The sequence below is a fragment of the Nematostella vectensis genome, chromosome 6 (assembly GCF_932526225.1).
Source record: "Nematostella vectensis chromosome 6, jaNemVect1.1, whole genome shotgun sequence".
NCBI classification, from domain to species: domain Eukaryota; kingdom Metazoa; phylum Cnidaria; class Anthozoa; order Actiniaria; family Edwardsiidae; genus Nematostella; species Nematostella vectensis.
In genome coordinates this window covers 1-15,639 of record NC_064039.1, presented here as the reverse complement: position 1 = coordinate 15,639, position 15,639 = coordinate 1, and the positions used below count along the sequence as shown (strand labels likewise).

The 15,639-nt window shown below is 42.9% G+C and overlaps 2 protein-coding genes across 5 annotated transcripts; one reads left to right on the top strand and one right to left on the bottom strand.

The window, feature by feature from the left end:
- The first annotated feature begins 118 nt into the window (after window positions 1-118).
- LOC5511473 (zinc metalloproteinase nas-13) lies at window positions 119-9,539 on the top strand. 2 transcript variants are annotated; one of them, XM_048729244.1, is made up of 16 exons: window positions 119-219; window positions 296-378; window positions 570-755; window positions 2,497-2,620; window positions 3,110-3,288; window positions 3,534-3,752; window positions 3,915-3,998; window positions 4,131-4,250; window positions 4,465-4,587; window positions 4,786-4,800; window positions 5,394-5,420; window positions 6,139-6,276; window positions 6,740-6,829; window positions 8,164-8,322; window positions 8,941-9,038; window positions 9,301-9,539. In XM_048729244.1, the coding sequence occupies exons 2-16, from the start codon at window positions 306-308 to the stop codon at window positions 9,436-9,438; spliced, it is 1,773 nt and encodes a 590-aa protein (XP_048585201.1). In that variant the 5' UTR covers window positions 119-219; window positions 296-305; the 3' UTR covers window positions 9,439-9,539. The 2 variants fall into 2 exon arrangements, with proteins under 2 accessions (XP_048585201.1, XP_001631888.3); XM_001631838.3 differs by lacking the exon at window positions 5,394-5,420 and having other exon boundaries at window positions 4,786-4,827.
- A 179-nt stretch (window positions 9,540-9,718) lies between these two features.
- LOC5511471 (lamin-B1) lies at window positions 9,719-13,822 on the bottom strand (the record flags this gene model as incomplete). Of its 3 annotated transcripts, none has more annotated exon segments than XM_048729242.1 (7): window positions 9,719-10,225; window positions 10,290-10,456; window positions 10,862-11,099; window positions 12,220-12,353; window positions 12,566-12,685; window positions 13,334-13,441; window positions 13,744-13,822. In XM_048729242.1, coding segments are annotated over 6 exon segments (844 nt in total), but the record flags the coding sequence as incomplete, so codon positions are not given.
- Window positions 13,823-15,639: the final 1,817 nt, after the last annotated feature.

Genomic DNA, 15,639 nt, shown 5'->3' with positions numbered 1-15,639 from the left:
CTATATAGATAGAGTACGGTTCTGTACAAACAAACCAAACCTGCTAGAATTTCAAGGTAACATCCAACCTTCTCATATTCGGCCTAATATTTGTCTCAGCCATTTTAGTCTTTTGTTGGTCGATTTTCTGTGTGGGCAGCCGGCAAGGCTAAAGTTTCGGATAAAAGCATCCGTGGCGTAGAGATGAGTCGCTTTTCCACTCAACCTGAGAAAGGCAAGGTAAGTAACTATATTTCAGTCACTTGTTCTATACTTAAAAGTGAAGCTTCAAAAACACTTCTCCATTTTCTCCTAGGGCACTTAAAATGGCGCTGTTCTGCTTTCTTCCGCTGATTGTGCTCGGCATTGCTTCTGGAGAGGGTCTCTTCGAAAAACCAGGTGCAAAAACGTTTTCCTTGGCTTTTTTTACTACGCGAAGTGTTTCTTGAATCTTTATAATTCATGTTTTTAATGTTTCAAAACTTGAAAAGCCTCTGTCAGCCTACAAAGGTATGGCAGACAAGGGAAGCATTTTTTCATAACAAAATTACAATGTCGAGAGTGATTAAAAGGATTTGTTCTCTTCGCAGATGAAACGCATTACTACTCTGCCGACAGAAACCTGTTCGAGGGCGACATTCGACTCACGCAAACACAGTCCCGTAACGTGAAGGTCTTTGGAGATCCCGAGGGGGGACTATCACGGGCAGCCAATGCTGACAAGAAGAAGCTTTGGGACAATGCCGTTATACCTTACGAGATTGATTGCAGTATCAGTAAGTTCAACACAATGTTTACGCCATAGTGATAGGGGAGGGGAGGGGCCTTACGAGATTGATTGCAGTATCAGTAAGTTCAACACAATGTGTACGCCATAGTGATAGGGGAGGGGAGGGGCCTTACGAGATTGATTGCAGTATCAGTAAGTTCAACACAATGTTTACGCCATAGTGATAGGGGAGGGGATGGGCCTTACGGGATTGATTGTAGTATCAGTAAGTTCAACACAATGTGTACGCCATAGTGATAGGGGAGGGGAGGGGCCTTACGAGATTGATTGCAGTATCAGTAAGTTCAACACAATGTGTACGCCATAGTGATAGGGGAGGGGAGGGGCCTTACGAGATTGATTGCAGTATCAGTAAGTTCAACACAATGTTTACGCCATAGTGATAGGGGAGGGGAGGGGCCTTACGAGATTGATTGTAGTATCAGTAAGTTCAACACAATGTGTACGCCATAGTGATAGGGGAGGGGAGGGGCCTTACGAGATTGATTGCAGTATCAGTAAGTTCAACACAATGTGTACGCCATAGTGATAGGGGAGGGGAGGGGCCTTACGAGATTGATTGCAGTATCAGTAAGTTCAACACAATGTTTACGCCATAGTGATAGGGGAGGGGATGGGCCTTACGGGATTGATTGTAGTATCAGTAAGTTCAACACAATGTGTACGCCATAGTGATAGGGGAGGGGAGGGGCCTTACGAGATTGATTGCAGTATCAGTAAGTTCAACACAATGTGTACGCCATAGTGATAGGGGAGGGGAGGGGCCTTACGAGATTGATTGCAGTATCAGTAAGTTCAACACAATGTTTACGCCATAGTGATAGGGGAGGGGAGGGGCCTTACGAGATTGATTGTAGTATCAGTAAGTTCAACACAATGTGTACGCCATAGTGATAGGGGAGGGGAGGGGTCTTACGAGATTGATTGCAGTATAAGCAAGTTCAACAAATTGTGCACGCCATAGTGATAGGGGAGGGGCCTTACGAGATTGATTAAGCAAGTAGTATAAGTAAGTTCAACAAATTGTGCACGTGGGAATGGGAGGGGAGAGGAGGGGGAGGCTACATTGTAATGTTTAAGGTTTACCATAATATTCGATTTTATTTTTTGGGTCGGTTCCCCTAAAGCAGAGCGTTTTGTGCGCATTTCTTGCATGGGGCAGAATTGGTGGACATAGGCGATATGCTTATCCAATTATCGGCGTGCGGCAGAACGCGAGATTTTAAAAATACAAAAAAAAGCGCTCAAAACGGCTTACCTAGGTTGAAATTATTATAATTGTTTCAAAAAAAAATCCCTTACTATTAATTTGAACAACGTATTTCGATAACTCAAATGTCAATCTTTCATATGTATGCACATATGTTGTCTAAAGCTTTTTAAACCCTGTGCAAACTGCGCCAGCACCGGCCAGCATTGCTGACAAATTCTTGCTCGACTGACCACAAGACAAAAGAAATGTCAGAAAGTCAATTTCCCATTTTGACATTTTCTTTGTCCTTTAGTCAGTCAAGCGAAAATTCGCCAGCAATGCTGGCAGGTGCTGGCTCAGTTTGCACGGGTCTTAAGCCTCGACCTGCAGCTTTCTTTGAAAATAGGGTATTTTTGGAGTTCTCTTGTGTGGGGCCAAATTTTAAGACGCTGTTCGGACCCAAGCTGCAATAAGCTAGGTTGCATAGTTGCCGTTTTACCTGCACTTTCATATGCTGTGAATTCCTTTTGTTCAGCGAGTCAGCCATGGGGCGTAAGAGTGATCAAAGAAGCCATGCGGGAGTGGGAAAGTAAGACTTGCTTGCGATTTGTACCGAGAACAAACGAGACAAACTACGTGTGGATCTACAGATCTCTTGGGTAAGGTGCTGTCGACATATTTAATCGCGTTGCAAAGCAATTGCATGTTTCGTGTGTTTGAGAGTAGAGAAACAAAAAATCAGTGGCAACTGAGGAGATGTCAACTGACAAACGTCTAGGGATTTTTTTTGCGCAGTCAAAGTCTTGCTGGGTTTTGCCAGTTTCTGGGTTTATTTCCCTCAAATAACACGAGAACGCTTCACTACGCAGGACAGTAGACTTATAAAACTGCTATCTCTTAAAGGTGTCGTGTAAAAAAAAGGGGGGACTAGTATTTTTGTTTAATTTATCTTTCTCTTTTTAATCGGTCAATGTTCTCTTGACTTGTGCTCTATTGCCTTATGACCCTGTATCCTTGTTGGTCTTGTAGATGTTAAAGAGAGTCTTGTGACTCTGTATCCGTGTTGGTCTTGTAGGTGTAAGAGTCTTATGGCCCTGTATCCGTGTTGGTCTTGTTGGTGTAAGTATGTACTCGTGTTCGTCTTGTAGGTGTTGGAGTGAGGTTGGCAAAGTGCATGGTCGCAAGAATTACCTTTCCATGGGCAAGGGCTGTGATTACAAGCACGTCATGGTACACGAGCTGGGTCATGCCATCGGCTTCTGGCATGAACAGAGCAGACCGGACAGAGATAACTACATCCGCATCCTGTTTGATAACGTGGATGACAGTAAGAGGCGGAGGGTGTTTTTGTCGTGTTTTAGGACCAACTAAAGGGAATGCAGTCTTTTTGGGGGATATTCTTACTTTTTACCAAATAGATTTTCTCTTGAAGTTGTTAGGTCCCAAAATAAATTTCGCGACGTGTAGTTTATGAAACCTTCAACACCTCTCCCTCATAGTTCTCTTTGTCTATCACAGTTCTAATACTTTATCTTTGTGCTTTTGGAGTTCTAATCATATTTTTTTTGTTAGGTATGAAATACAATTTCGAAAAGCGAAAATGGGGCACTGAGGTCATCGACTATAACGTGCCTTATGACTACGGCTCAATCATGCACTACCCTTGGACGGCTTTCAGCAAGAACGGCAAACCGACCATTGAACCAATCAGAGACCTTAACGGCAAACTGCCCTACATTGGTCTTAGCGACGATGATGCATTGCAGGCGCGCCGTATGTACAGCTGTGCCGGTATGTAGAGCATGTGCACATGACAAAATGCCATACCGATATCTTCGCTGTCGTCACACGTATCGAAGAACACAGATATGCAGTAGTATAGCGACGATGATCAAATAACATACGCGCAATTCTAATTATGCGATTCGTGTGGTGTTTTTAAAATATTCTTAGCACGCGAACTACGACAACCACCTGTTGAGATGTCAAAGCCTATTACCCTGACGCGTGGTGAATTGGAGCGAGATGCCGAGGCAGGTAAGAATCTCATCAATCTACAAAATGATTTTGATCTCGAAGACGCATCTAATTTTTTTCTACATTTCCCTTTTTTTGTCTAAGGGTCTGTGAATTCTTTGTGATTTATTTTTGCCTGTCTGACGTTTTTAGGAGGGGTCTGCACTGATCGCAGTGACAGATGCTCTGAGTTCTTAAAGAGTGGTTACTGCGAGAGCCGGCCCGACAATATGTTCTATTGGTGCTACAAAACATGCGGACATTGTGTAACGGGTAGGACCATGACAATAGGATAGTTTAGTAGTGACCCTTCTCCAATTACTAAAAGTCTGTTGTCCTTGTTATATCTAAGTGCGCTATTTGTTATGAATAATGTTTTACTAAGCCGGTTGAGAGTGGGAGACCTTGACTATATGCATACGCTAGCTTATTCCGCGCTACCACATTGACTACCACAGTTTTGCTCATCACAAGTTTTTTTTCTTAGATCACTGCAGGAACTACGACCACCAGTGCATGCAGTGGACAAAAGAAGGCAAATGTCAGAGCGACAAAGAAAACATGAAAATGTACTGCCCTTTCTCATGCAAGTTTTGCTCACAGTGCACAAGTACGTACGGTCTTCTATTTATATTTTTACCCCCATTCGTCTGCCTGTGCACTATATCAAAAACGATAGTACTGTTGATAGCTACTTTTAAATCACACCCCAATACTTTTTGTCTTTTTTATTTGCAATATTCCTATGCTGTACTCACCTTTTAAAAGGTGCAAACGTTACTTCCTATATAATCCATTTTATCCGCAGAGCCCAAGCCCGTACCTACTATGCCTCCAAGGACAGGAGTAGGTACGTACATTATGTATATATATGTACCCAAGAACCTTGTCTTTAATCTACTATGCTCCCAAGGACAATCGTAGGTACGTACATTATGTATATATATGTGCCCAAGAAACTCGTCTTTAATCTACTATGCCTCCAAGGACAGGCGTCAGGTACGTACATTATGTATATATATGTACCCAAGAACCTTGTCTTTAATTTACTATGCTCCCAAGGACAGGCGTAGGTACGTACATTATGTATATATATGTGCACAAGAACCTTGTCTTTAATCTACTATGCTCCCAAGGACAGGCGTAGGTGCGTACATTATGTATATATATGTGCCCAAGAAACTCGTCTTTAATCTACTATGCCTCCAAGGACAGGCGTAGGTACGTACATTATGTATATATATGTGCACAAGAACCTCGTCTTTAATCTACTATGCTCCCAAGGACAGGCGTAGGTACGTACATTATGTATATATATGTGCACAAGAACCTTGTCTTTAATCTACTATGCTCCCAAGGACAGGCGTAGGTACGTACATTATGTATATATATGTGCACAAGAACCTTGTCTTTAATCTACTATGCTCCCAAGGACAGGCGTAGGTACGTACATTATGTATATATATGTGCACAAGAACCTTGTCTTTAATCTACTATGCCTCCAAGGACAGGCGTAGGTACGTACATTATGTATATATATGTACCCAAGAACCTTGTCTTTAATCTACTATGCCTCCAAGGACTGGAATGATTTTCCAACAGCATTTATTAGTCTCTTATCATCTTCGTCTTGCCAACAGTTATTCAAAATACTGAAATTATTCTAGATAAGCCGATGCGAGCGGGTTTCCTACAAAAAATGTCATTGCCTAGGGCCCCCGAATGGTCCCCCGATGTGCTCGCAGTTTTCGGCTTACGCTTGCATGCTCGCGCATTTTTTTCCGTCGTGCTCGCATTGCATTTTTCGATGTTCTCGCTGCTCGATTTATTCAACAACTAAAAATACCCGGTCTCGCATAAAAAACGGGGTGCTCGCAAGCTCGCAAGTGCTCGCCAAAGACCATTTGGTGGCTGACTTGTTTTCGAATGCTCAGCTCTGGAGTACTTGGACCAGTTATATCATTGTATTAGCAGAGCCGTAGCAGGCCACGTAAGCCTGGGGGAAGGGGCAATACATAAACGTTAAGAAACATGGGGGAGGGGGCACAACCACGCCATAACTGGTCAATTTCTTATATATTTTTAATATTGGCGGGCACGCGCACCAGTACCCCACCCCCTGCTACGGCCCTGATAAGCTGACTTGTTTTTGAATGCTCAGGTCTGAAGTGCTTGGACAAGTTTCGAGACTGCCCTGACAAGGCTCATTTCAAGCAGTGTGCCACCTCTGCCTGGGTCGATTTCAACTGCCGCATAAGCTGCAGGACCAAATGTGACACGTACCCTGTCACGCCACAAGGTGAGCTTCGTGGTCACGCAATATACCCCCTAACATCCAGTGACACTTGTTTGTCACGTACCCAGTCAAGCCACAAGGTGAGCTTCGTGGTACAGGTGATGACGGCTTGTTTGTCACGCAATATACCCCCTCACATCCGGTGACACTTGTTTGTCACGTACCCAGTCAAGCCAAAAGGTGAGCTTCGTGGTAGAGGTGATGACGGCTTGTTTGTCACGCAATATACCCCCTCGCATCCGGTGGCACGTAGTATGCCTTGTAATGCAACATGACCCTTAAACTAATTATGTCACGCCTAAAAACAAGAGGAAATACGCTAGCAGACACTCGACACTTCGAGTTAATGAGGTTCTACTGTATTACCACTATCCATAAGATGAGATAGCGGGGTTGTTGGACAAGTTAGAATTAGCGGGGTTCAGCGGCACTTTTTTTACCTCGTATCCACACCATTATTTTGAAGGAACGTGCTCAGAGCCGTTGGGACTCGGATGGCCTGGTAACTACTCTCTTCCGGACAGCAATTTCTTCGCTTCAACTGAGTTCTTTCCCGGTAGGTATTGAATCTTGCCCTTTAAATAACACGCCCTATCCAGTAAGTACTGAATGTTGCCCTTTAAATAAGACGCCCTATCAAATAAGTACTGAATCTTGCCCTTTAAATGACACGCCCTATCAAATAAGTACTGAATCTTGCCCTTTAAATAACACGCCCTATCCAGTAAGTACTGAATCTTGCCCTTTAAATAACACGCCCTATCCAGTAAGTACTCATTCTTGCCCTTTAAATAACACGCCCTATCCAGTAAGTACTGAATCTTGCCCTTTAAATAACACGCCCTATCCAGTAAGTACTGAATCTTGCCCTTTAAATAACACGCCCTATCCGGTAAGTACTGAATCTTGCCCTTTAAATAACACGCCCTACCAAGTAAGTACTCAATCTTGCCCTTTAAATAACACGCCCTATCCGGTAAGTACTGAATCTTGCCCTTTAAATAACACGCCCTATCAAGTAAGTACTCAATCTTGCCCTTTAAATAACACGCCCTATCAAGTAAGTACTCAATCTTGCCCTTTAAATAACACGCCCTATCCGGTAAGTACTGAATCTTGCCCTTTAAATAACACGCCCTATCAAGTAAGTACTCAATCTTGCCCTTTAAATAACACGCCCTATCCAGTAAGTACTGAATCTTGCCCTTTAAATAACACGCCCTATCCGGAAAGTACTGAATCTTGCCCTTTAAATAACACGCCCTATCAAGTAAGTACTGAATCTTGCCCTTTAAATGACACGCCCTATCAAGTAAGCACTCAATCTTTCCCTTTAAATAACACGCCCTATCCGGTAAGTACTGAATCTTGCCCTTTAAATAACACGCCCTATCAAGTAAGTACTCAATATTGCCCTTTAAATAACACGCCCTATCCAGTAAGTACTGAATCTTGCCCTTTAAATAACACGCCCTATCCAGTAAGTACTGAATCTTGCCCTTTAAATAACACGCCCTATCAAGTAAGTACTCAATCTTGCCCTTTAAATAACACGCCCTATCCGGTAAGTACTCAATCTTGCCCTTTAAATAACACGCCCTATCAAGTAAGTACTCAATCTTGCCCTTTAAATAACACGCCCTATCAAGTAAGTACTCAATCTTGCCCTTCAAATAACACGCCCTATCCAGTAAGTACTGAATCTTGCCCTTCAAATAACAAACCTTTCCCGATTAGTACTGAATATTCCCCTTTGAATAGATAACACGCCCTATCCGGTTAATACTGATATGATAAACATTTTAATAACGGTGGTGTAACAGCGCGATTATTCAGTTGCCTTTTCTGACCTAATATTTTTATCGATAATTATTCTGGGTTCTTGTAAAGGTGACTGGAGCGCGGGTGCGGAGAACGCTCGGTTGTACCAGGAGGATACGCAGAGCACCAAGCGAATAGGCGCGTGGTGCGCGTCCGACCGCAAGGGAGATGTGTTTGTAGGCGTCGACCTAGGCAAGGTGAAGCGAGTGGGCGCTATCGCCACACAGGGTACGTACAGCTTATACGAATATAGCACCACCACCACCACCACCACCACAATCATCATCGTCATCATTCACATTATCATCTTCACCAAGATTGACATCTTTATGAACAATGTCATTACAATCAGTACCTCAATACTTCTTCCAAATACAAACCTCCAATTAATTCGACATTACTCATTATTGTTATTACCATTTTACGATTTACGATTTACCAATTACAGCCTACCCCTCACATTTGAGGATTATTGGCTGGGTTTTTTTAAGCACTGTCACTGGGGGTGGTCACTGCCAGAGGGTTTATTGCGTCCCCCAGTGGTTCTTTTACGTCCCTTCGGTTCAGATTAATGTAGTGCAGCTTGAAGAGACGGGACCTCCGGTTTAGTGTCCTTATCCGAGAAGACTGGAAACACGGGAGAATAACTTCAACTCACTTGTGACAAATTCGACTCGAGGCAGGAACCAGGAAAAAATCCCCAGTTTGAGCCAGGATTCGAACCTGGGCCACAGCGGTGAGAGGCCGACGCGCTAACACACTAGGCCACCCGTGCTTCCACCATTGCTGTCTATTGTACGATACTGACGTCATCTTTCTAATCTGCTTTGTATTATTTACGAGTAGGCCGAGACGACTCTCACGAGGTGGTAACGAAGTACAAGCTTGCTTTCAGCATGGACAACTCGGCGTACCAGTTTTACCAGGAAAACGGCCAAGATAAGGTGTGTATTCAACCGGGACAACCGCGGAGATAGGTGAAATGTCTTAAAGCCGCATTATCACCAGTTTACTTCCGGAGGTCCGACGGGACTTCTGCTACCGTTAATTTCACAAATACCCCGCCCTTGCTGGGGTCTAAGAGCTTTCCCTATTGTCAACAAGTGTTTGATGTGAAATTCGAGCAATTACGGAAATTCTGCTACCGTCAATCTCACAAATCCACCGCCCTTGCTGGCGTCTAAGAGCTTCCCCTATTGTCAACAGGTGTTCGATGGTGGCTGCGACTTTTTCACGCCAGCTATCAACAAGTTCGAGCCAGTCAAAGCTCGCTATGTACGTCTGCACGTGGTCGACTCAACTTATCCATGTCTGCGCATGGAGCTCTATGGCTGTGCCGCTTAGGATCTTCGCCCGCGAAACATGTAGTAAAATAAAAGGGGGATAAAAGTTACAAAACTGTCCATTTTCATGTGGCAATGAATAAACCAGAAAGGCAAGTGGCATTGTGGGTCCTTACAGGCTGTATATCAGACCACTATGCGGTCTCTTCATGACCACTCCACTCCCCTCCCCACACCACCCCACCTCACACCTCCCTCCCCTTAATGTGACGACTCAACAAGAAGGTTGGAAGCAAACAAAAGGTATATAAATACGAAAAGAAAGAAAACAAACACAACAATTTGTGCAAAATTGGATCTAAATTGACGACAAATGTCAAATGTGTTTAAATCAATACAAGGTTCAAATTTCGCATGACCAAAACCTTATGTTACATTTCTTGATTACAATAAAATATGCATACAATCTGGGAGGTCTGATGACTTTACACAAGTAGACTGGATTTTAAGAAACACAATATTAATTTCTGAAAATTTTGAAAATTGATTATTCTATGTATGGAGGTCGCATTTAACAAAAAAATGTATGAATAATGACTTTCTATAAAACATTGATTTGCATGGAGTCTAACACCTCGCCTAGCTATCTATCAGTTAAGGCCTTTTTCACGTCGAGTGATACTTTGGTGCCACGTTTCCTTGCGATTCATCATTTCACAACTACACACTATTTACAATTCATCGATCGGCGTTGGGCTATAACAAAAGTAGCCAAAAGTCGGTCAGAAGCTTGCTAGAGTGCATGATCCAGGGCGGACGTCTACAATCCCAAAAGAAAATAAAGGGCGCTAAAATTCACAAAATTACTTCCCGCCATGTTTTATATCCCAGTCCCTTTTCTTTCGGCAGTACCTCTATCGCGTTGCCACGTAAGGTCTTGGTGCAGGAGGGGAGAAGTCCACCTTGTGGTTTGCACTGAGGTTGGCCAGTCGGTCTTGGTGTTGTTTGGACGGAGAGCTAAAATTCGTGGCGGGTACAACTCGTATAGTACCACCATGTGTCTGCTTAGAACTGGAATCCTTGAATGACAAATAAAACGAGACTAAGCCCCGAGAAGGCAGGCTAGAAATAACGCTACAGCTGATGCGAGCTGTGATGGCACAGAATGGCACAGATCTTTGGAGAGACCAATTAGTCTGGTGAAAGTTTGGTCTACTTTGCAAATCCCTATGCATATAAAATAAACACTTAAATACATGAAATCATGCAACGCCAATGTTCTTTTGAAACACAACCAAACTTTTGACGAATTCTCTTTCATTCTTTAGATATACGATACAATTATATCCGGAAAACAAATGGCAACCCTCCATTAAGGGAAGCAGATTAGAAAGCGTCTTTTAAAGTTCTGATTGCCTACCATTGAATAGATTACCCAGAGGGAAAACGAGGAGGGACAATAACCACGTGATCAGATAGATTACCTTATCATTAGGCAAGGATGTGCCAGCATATCTCCTGAGGGGGGCTCCCCCCGTCCGCGTAGCCCCGGCAGGGTCCGGCCTGGTTGTCTGTGACCTCGACTGTGGGTTAACTGTCATGCCATCATGGCCACCCGCCTTGACCCGAGATTGAACGCTGTGGGGGTGGAGGGGGTCAGTCGGTGGACGTGAGAAAGGTTTGCCCTCTATCTCCCGAGGGATCGGCTCTGGGGTCTTATACCTGAACATGGACAGGGAGTTAGATGCTTCCTTTTGTTTACATAATTGAATCGACTTGATTAGACAGGCAAACACCTTTTGGTTGGTACATGATAGCAGGATAACACCTTTTAGTTGATATTTAGTTAGATGTTTCCTTTTGTTTACATACTTGAATAGACTTAATTATACAGGCAAACACCTTTTGATTGGTACATGATAGAAGGGTAACACCTTTTGGTTGGTACATGGTAGAAGGTTAACACCTCTTAATTGGTACATGGTAGAAGGGTAACACCTTTTGGTTGGTACATGGTAGAAGGGTAACACCTTTTGGTTGGTACATGATAGAAGGGTAACACCTTTTAGTTGGTACATGGTAGAAGGGTAACACCTTTTGGTTGGTACATGATAGAAGGGTAACACCTTTTGGTTGGTACATGATAGAAGGGTAACACCTTTTGGTTGGTACATGGTAGAAGGATAACACCTTTCAGTTGGTACATGATAGAAGAGTAACACCTTTTGGTTGGTACATGATAGAAGGGTAACACCTTTTGGTTGGTACATGATAGAAGGGTAACATCTTTTAGTTGGTACACGATAGAAGGGTAACACCTTTTGTTTGGTACATGATAGAAGGGTAACACCTTTTGGTTGGTACATGATAGAAGGGTAACATCTTTTGGTTGGTACATGGTAGAAGGGTAACACCTTTTGGTTGGTACATGATAGAAGGGTAACACCTTTTAGTTGGTACATGATAGAAGGGTAACACCTTTTGGTTGGTACATGATAGAAGGGTAACACCTTTTGGTTGGTACATAATAGAAGGGTAACACCTTTCAGTTGGTACATGATAGAAGGGTAACACCTTTTGGTTGGTACATGGTAGAAGGTTAACACCTCTTAGTTGGTACATGGTAGAAGGGTAACACCTTTTGGTTGGTACATTGTAGAAGGGTAACACCTTTTGGTTGGCACATGATAGAAGGGTAACACCTTTTAGTTGGTACATGGTAGAAGGGTAACACCTTTTGGTTGGTACATGATAGAAGGGTAACACCTTTCGTTTGGTATATGATAGAAGGCTAACACATCCGCCCTATTATCCTGTATGCAACGCTACTATTCACACCTACCGAGGTGACATGGGTCCTGTGTTTTCATTGTTCAACTGCTCTCCCGAATCCCGCGGGCTAGTAGGCCCTGTGTCGCGCGTTGGGATCTGGTTTGGCACACCAAACGGGAATGCAGCAGTAGTCCACGCCATGGCCTATGGGCAAAAACAAGGCATTTCGAACAACAGCAAATTGCATAAGCTATACTATGCTATTTACTTGGCCATTAGGTTTACATAAGACACCATGTTATTCACATGGCCAAGAGGTTTATACAAGACGCCATGTCACTTACTTGGTCATTTTGTTAACATGAGACGCCATGTAACTTCATCATTTTGTTAAGATGAGACGCTATGTCACTTACTTGGCCATTTGGTTTACAGAGGATCGTTGTGCATTCGGGTCCAGTCCCCCACTTGTGCTGCTCTTTCCACAGGAAATCTGATGGCGGGTTATGCCTTGAAAGACTGCCTGCCGACCAAACCTGAAAACAAAAGTAAAAAAAAAAAAAAAAAAAAAAAGATAATGCCAGTTTTCGCCTACACGTACTTGAGTAAGAAAGAAGGTTGTCGACATTGTAATGTGTGTATTTCTAAAAAGAAAAATAATAAAAATAATAATACTTCGAGGGCTGTATGCTTAACCAGCGTGGTGTGCTTAATAGGGCGGGGCATCAGTGAGGGCGAGGGTTAGGGCGAGGGCGAGGGTTAGGAGCATATTCAAAGTCTATCTCTGGGCCCGCCTGTCCAAGGCAAGATAGGTAGATAAGTGTTTGTTTGGGCGCCACTTGCATTGTGTCTTACCATGTGAGGATATAACGCCTTGAGTCGGGACAATTGGAATTGGAGCGCGTGATATAAATTCCTCACAAGTAATACAGCCGTGACTCGCATGTTGATATAGGCGTGTCGTGACTCGCATGTTGATATAGGCGTGCCGTGACTCGCATGTTGATATAGGCGTGTCGTGACTCGCATGTTGATATAGGCGTGCCGTGACTCGCATGTTGATATAGGCGTGTCGTGACTCGCATGTTGATATAGGCGTGTCGTGACAAGCATGTTGATATAGGCGTGTCGTGACTCGCACGGGACACAGCCTGTATCTTACAAGCGTCTCACACGTGTCTTACCGTGGTGTGTGAAAGCGCCTTGAGGCGAGTGCGTGGAGGGAATCGGAACACGGTCACTGGTCGTCCAGCGACATTCTGTTGAATCATGTAACCACCGATCTCCTCATCCTGGAACAACGACACCAGTAGTTAATGGTAATGTTAGGCAAATTAAATAAAAAAATCAACCAGTTATTGGCCATTTACACCAATACGGTTGCTGTATCACTATCTTTGTCAACAGTATTGGAACCATTACTCAAAAATAAGGTTTAATACTTACTGTATTAACGTGCAAAGAATTGTTGGGGCTTTTGGTTCGTACCTCTTATCTAAAACATTCTGGTAAATTACTAAAATGTATAACATTTTTTCGCTGTTGTGGAAAATATCGGGTGTAACACACGGTAATCTTAAAGACGCTCTCTTACCCTATGTGCAGATGTGTTGAAGAGTCGGACATAATTCCCATCCGGATTAACTTCTAAGATTCGAACGTTGCCTGTGTGACTGGAGAAATAAAACCCCCTATGGTAAATTCACTATTCACTATATATAGATAAGCACCGTGGGGAGCATATAGATAAAGCACCGAGGGGAACATATAGCTAAAGACCCGTGTGGAACATATAGCACTTGGGGGAACATATAGATAAAGCACCGTGGGGCTCATAAAAATAAAGCACCGAGGGGAACATATAGATAAAGACCAGTAGAAACATTTAGCTAAAGCACTGTGGGAAACACTAAAGCATTGCGTGGAACATATAGCACTGGGGGGAACATATAGATAAGTACCGTGGGGAACAGTCTTTCTTTAATCTATTTCATATATTCAAGTGTTGTTAATATTTAAAAGGTGTTAATATATAGATTTAGGCACTGCCTAAAAGCGGAGCCAGGTTTATTTGCCACTAACACTAGGGTTTTGTTCCCATCCCATTCCCCCCAACCCCTACGAAGACCAAACTCCAGCGAGAGACACTGTGGAAGTTTGTGATGAATCAATGACAGTGTGAATAGGCTACGGTCCGAAAACGTTTTGTTTTGGTGACAATTTTCACATTAATTTTGAAGCGAAAAACTTGACAAGTATAAGAAATATAACGGTAAACTGTTCATTTAACGTTATCTTACATTGAATTCGGATTATCTTGCGGAACTTGTGTTTTCTTGTTGCCGATGAGAATTTCTCTTGTTAAATAATAATATACTTAATAACATTACCTTCCTGTTTTGATTTGCTACGTAATTTGCTACGGTTAGATTTGCTACGTTACATCTTGATGAGAATAGTAATGTAGAGTCTCTCTATAGTCCTCTGCTGCTACAATTGAAGAACGCGACGGGAGGGATTCCAGGCCCGAACCAGGATTTTTCTTGGGGGGGTGGGGTAGGGGTGGGGGTGCGAATTCCGAAAAAGCGGACCTAATTTTTCCGGAAGGACAAAAAGGGATTTTTTATGCCTTTGCAGCATATCTTTGCAGGATCTCCACGGGACGTTTATTGTCGGATCTGGCTACATACCAGAATGTTCTGGCTAATGATTTTTAGTTTTTTTCTACAAATAACACGTCTATTTAGAACAAAAAGTTGACTTTTGTTGGGCGTTGTGGGGGGGGGATGCGTTCGCCCTGCACCCCCTGGGTACGGGCCTGGATTCCCCTATTAGAGGGTGGATTTAACTATCGGCTCTGACATAGGCTTCTCAGTTACTTCAGGCAAAACGGTTCCCTCGACCAGAATAAGCCCATCCGTATATTTTCTCATTGAATATTATTTTCTAGCTACCTTTTTTTCTGTGAACAAACGAACTTTGAAGCACTAAACGTGAGGCGGTAAAAAACAGGTAAAAGCATAAGAGACCTAATGGGGCCTGGGAGTTGCATGATTGACTGGGATGGATGGATGGACATGGGGATGGATGGATTGTGACACCACAGGGTACCCGCGCGATGGCCACAAAACCAAGTCGCATAGATATACTATATTTCTTTATCCATGGAGCTCCGCTAATATTGCAAAGACAGTGTCAGTCTGTGTAGTTATAATAATTTAATGCAAAAATGGTGTATAAAAAAATCAACATATATAATAATTATATTTGATTGATGTTAAAATATTAAATCAATATCAATAAATTAAACTGTTTCCCTATTACGAGATACAAACTATGTCTGTAAGAATTTATCTATATGAATCAATTAAACTTTGCATTTATAAACTAATCGAGGATAAAAATATACAAAATCTCTTGGTGTATGTTATAACTTCCCTGGTAATAATAATTGCATTATTGTGTAAAACAGCTTATCAGGTCCATGTGC

Excerpts from the sequence above, each read along its gene's own strand:
- LOC5511473 (XM_048729244.1), top strand. The coding sequence starts at position 306 with ATGGCGCTGTTCTGCTTTCTTCCGCTGATTGTGCTCGGCATTGCTTCT. Across the intron at positions 3,753-3,914 it reads CCGTATGTACAGCTGTGCCG|CACGCGAACTACGACAACCA; the intron begins GTATGTAGAGCA and ends AAATATTCTTAG. Across the intron at positions 5,421-6,138 it reads GCTCCCAAGGACAGGCGTAG|GTCTGAAGTGCTTGGACAAG; the intron begins GTACGTACATTA and ends TTGAATGCTCAG.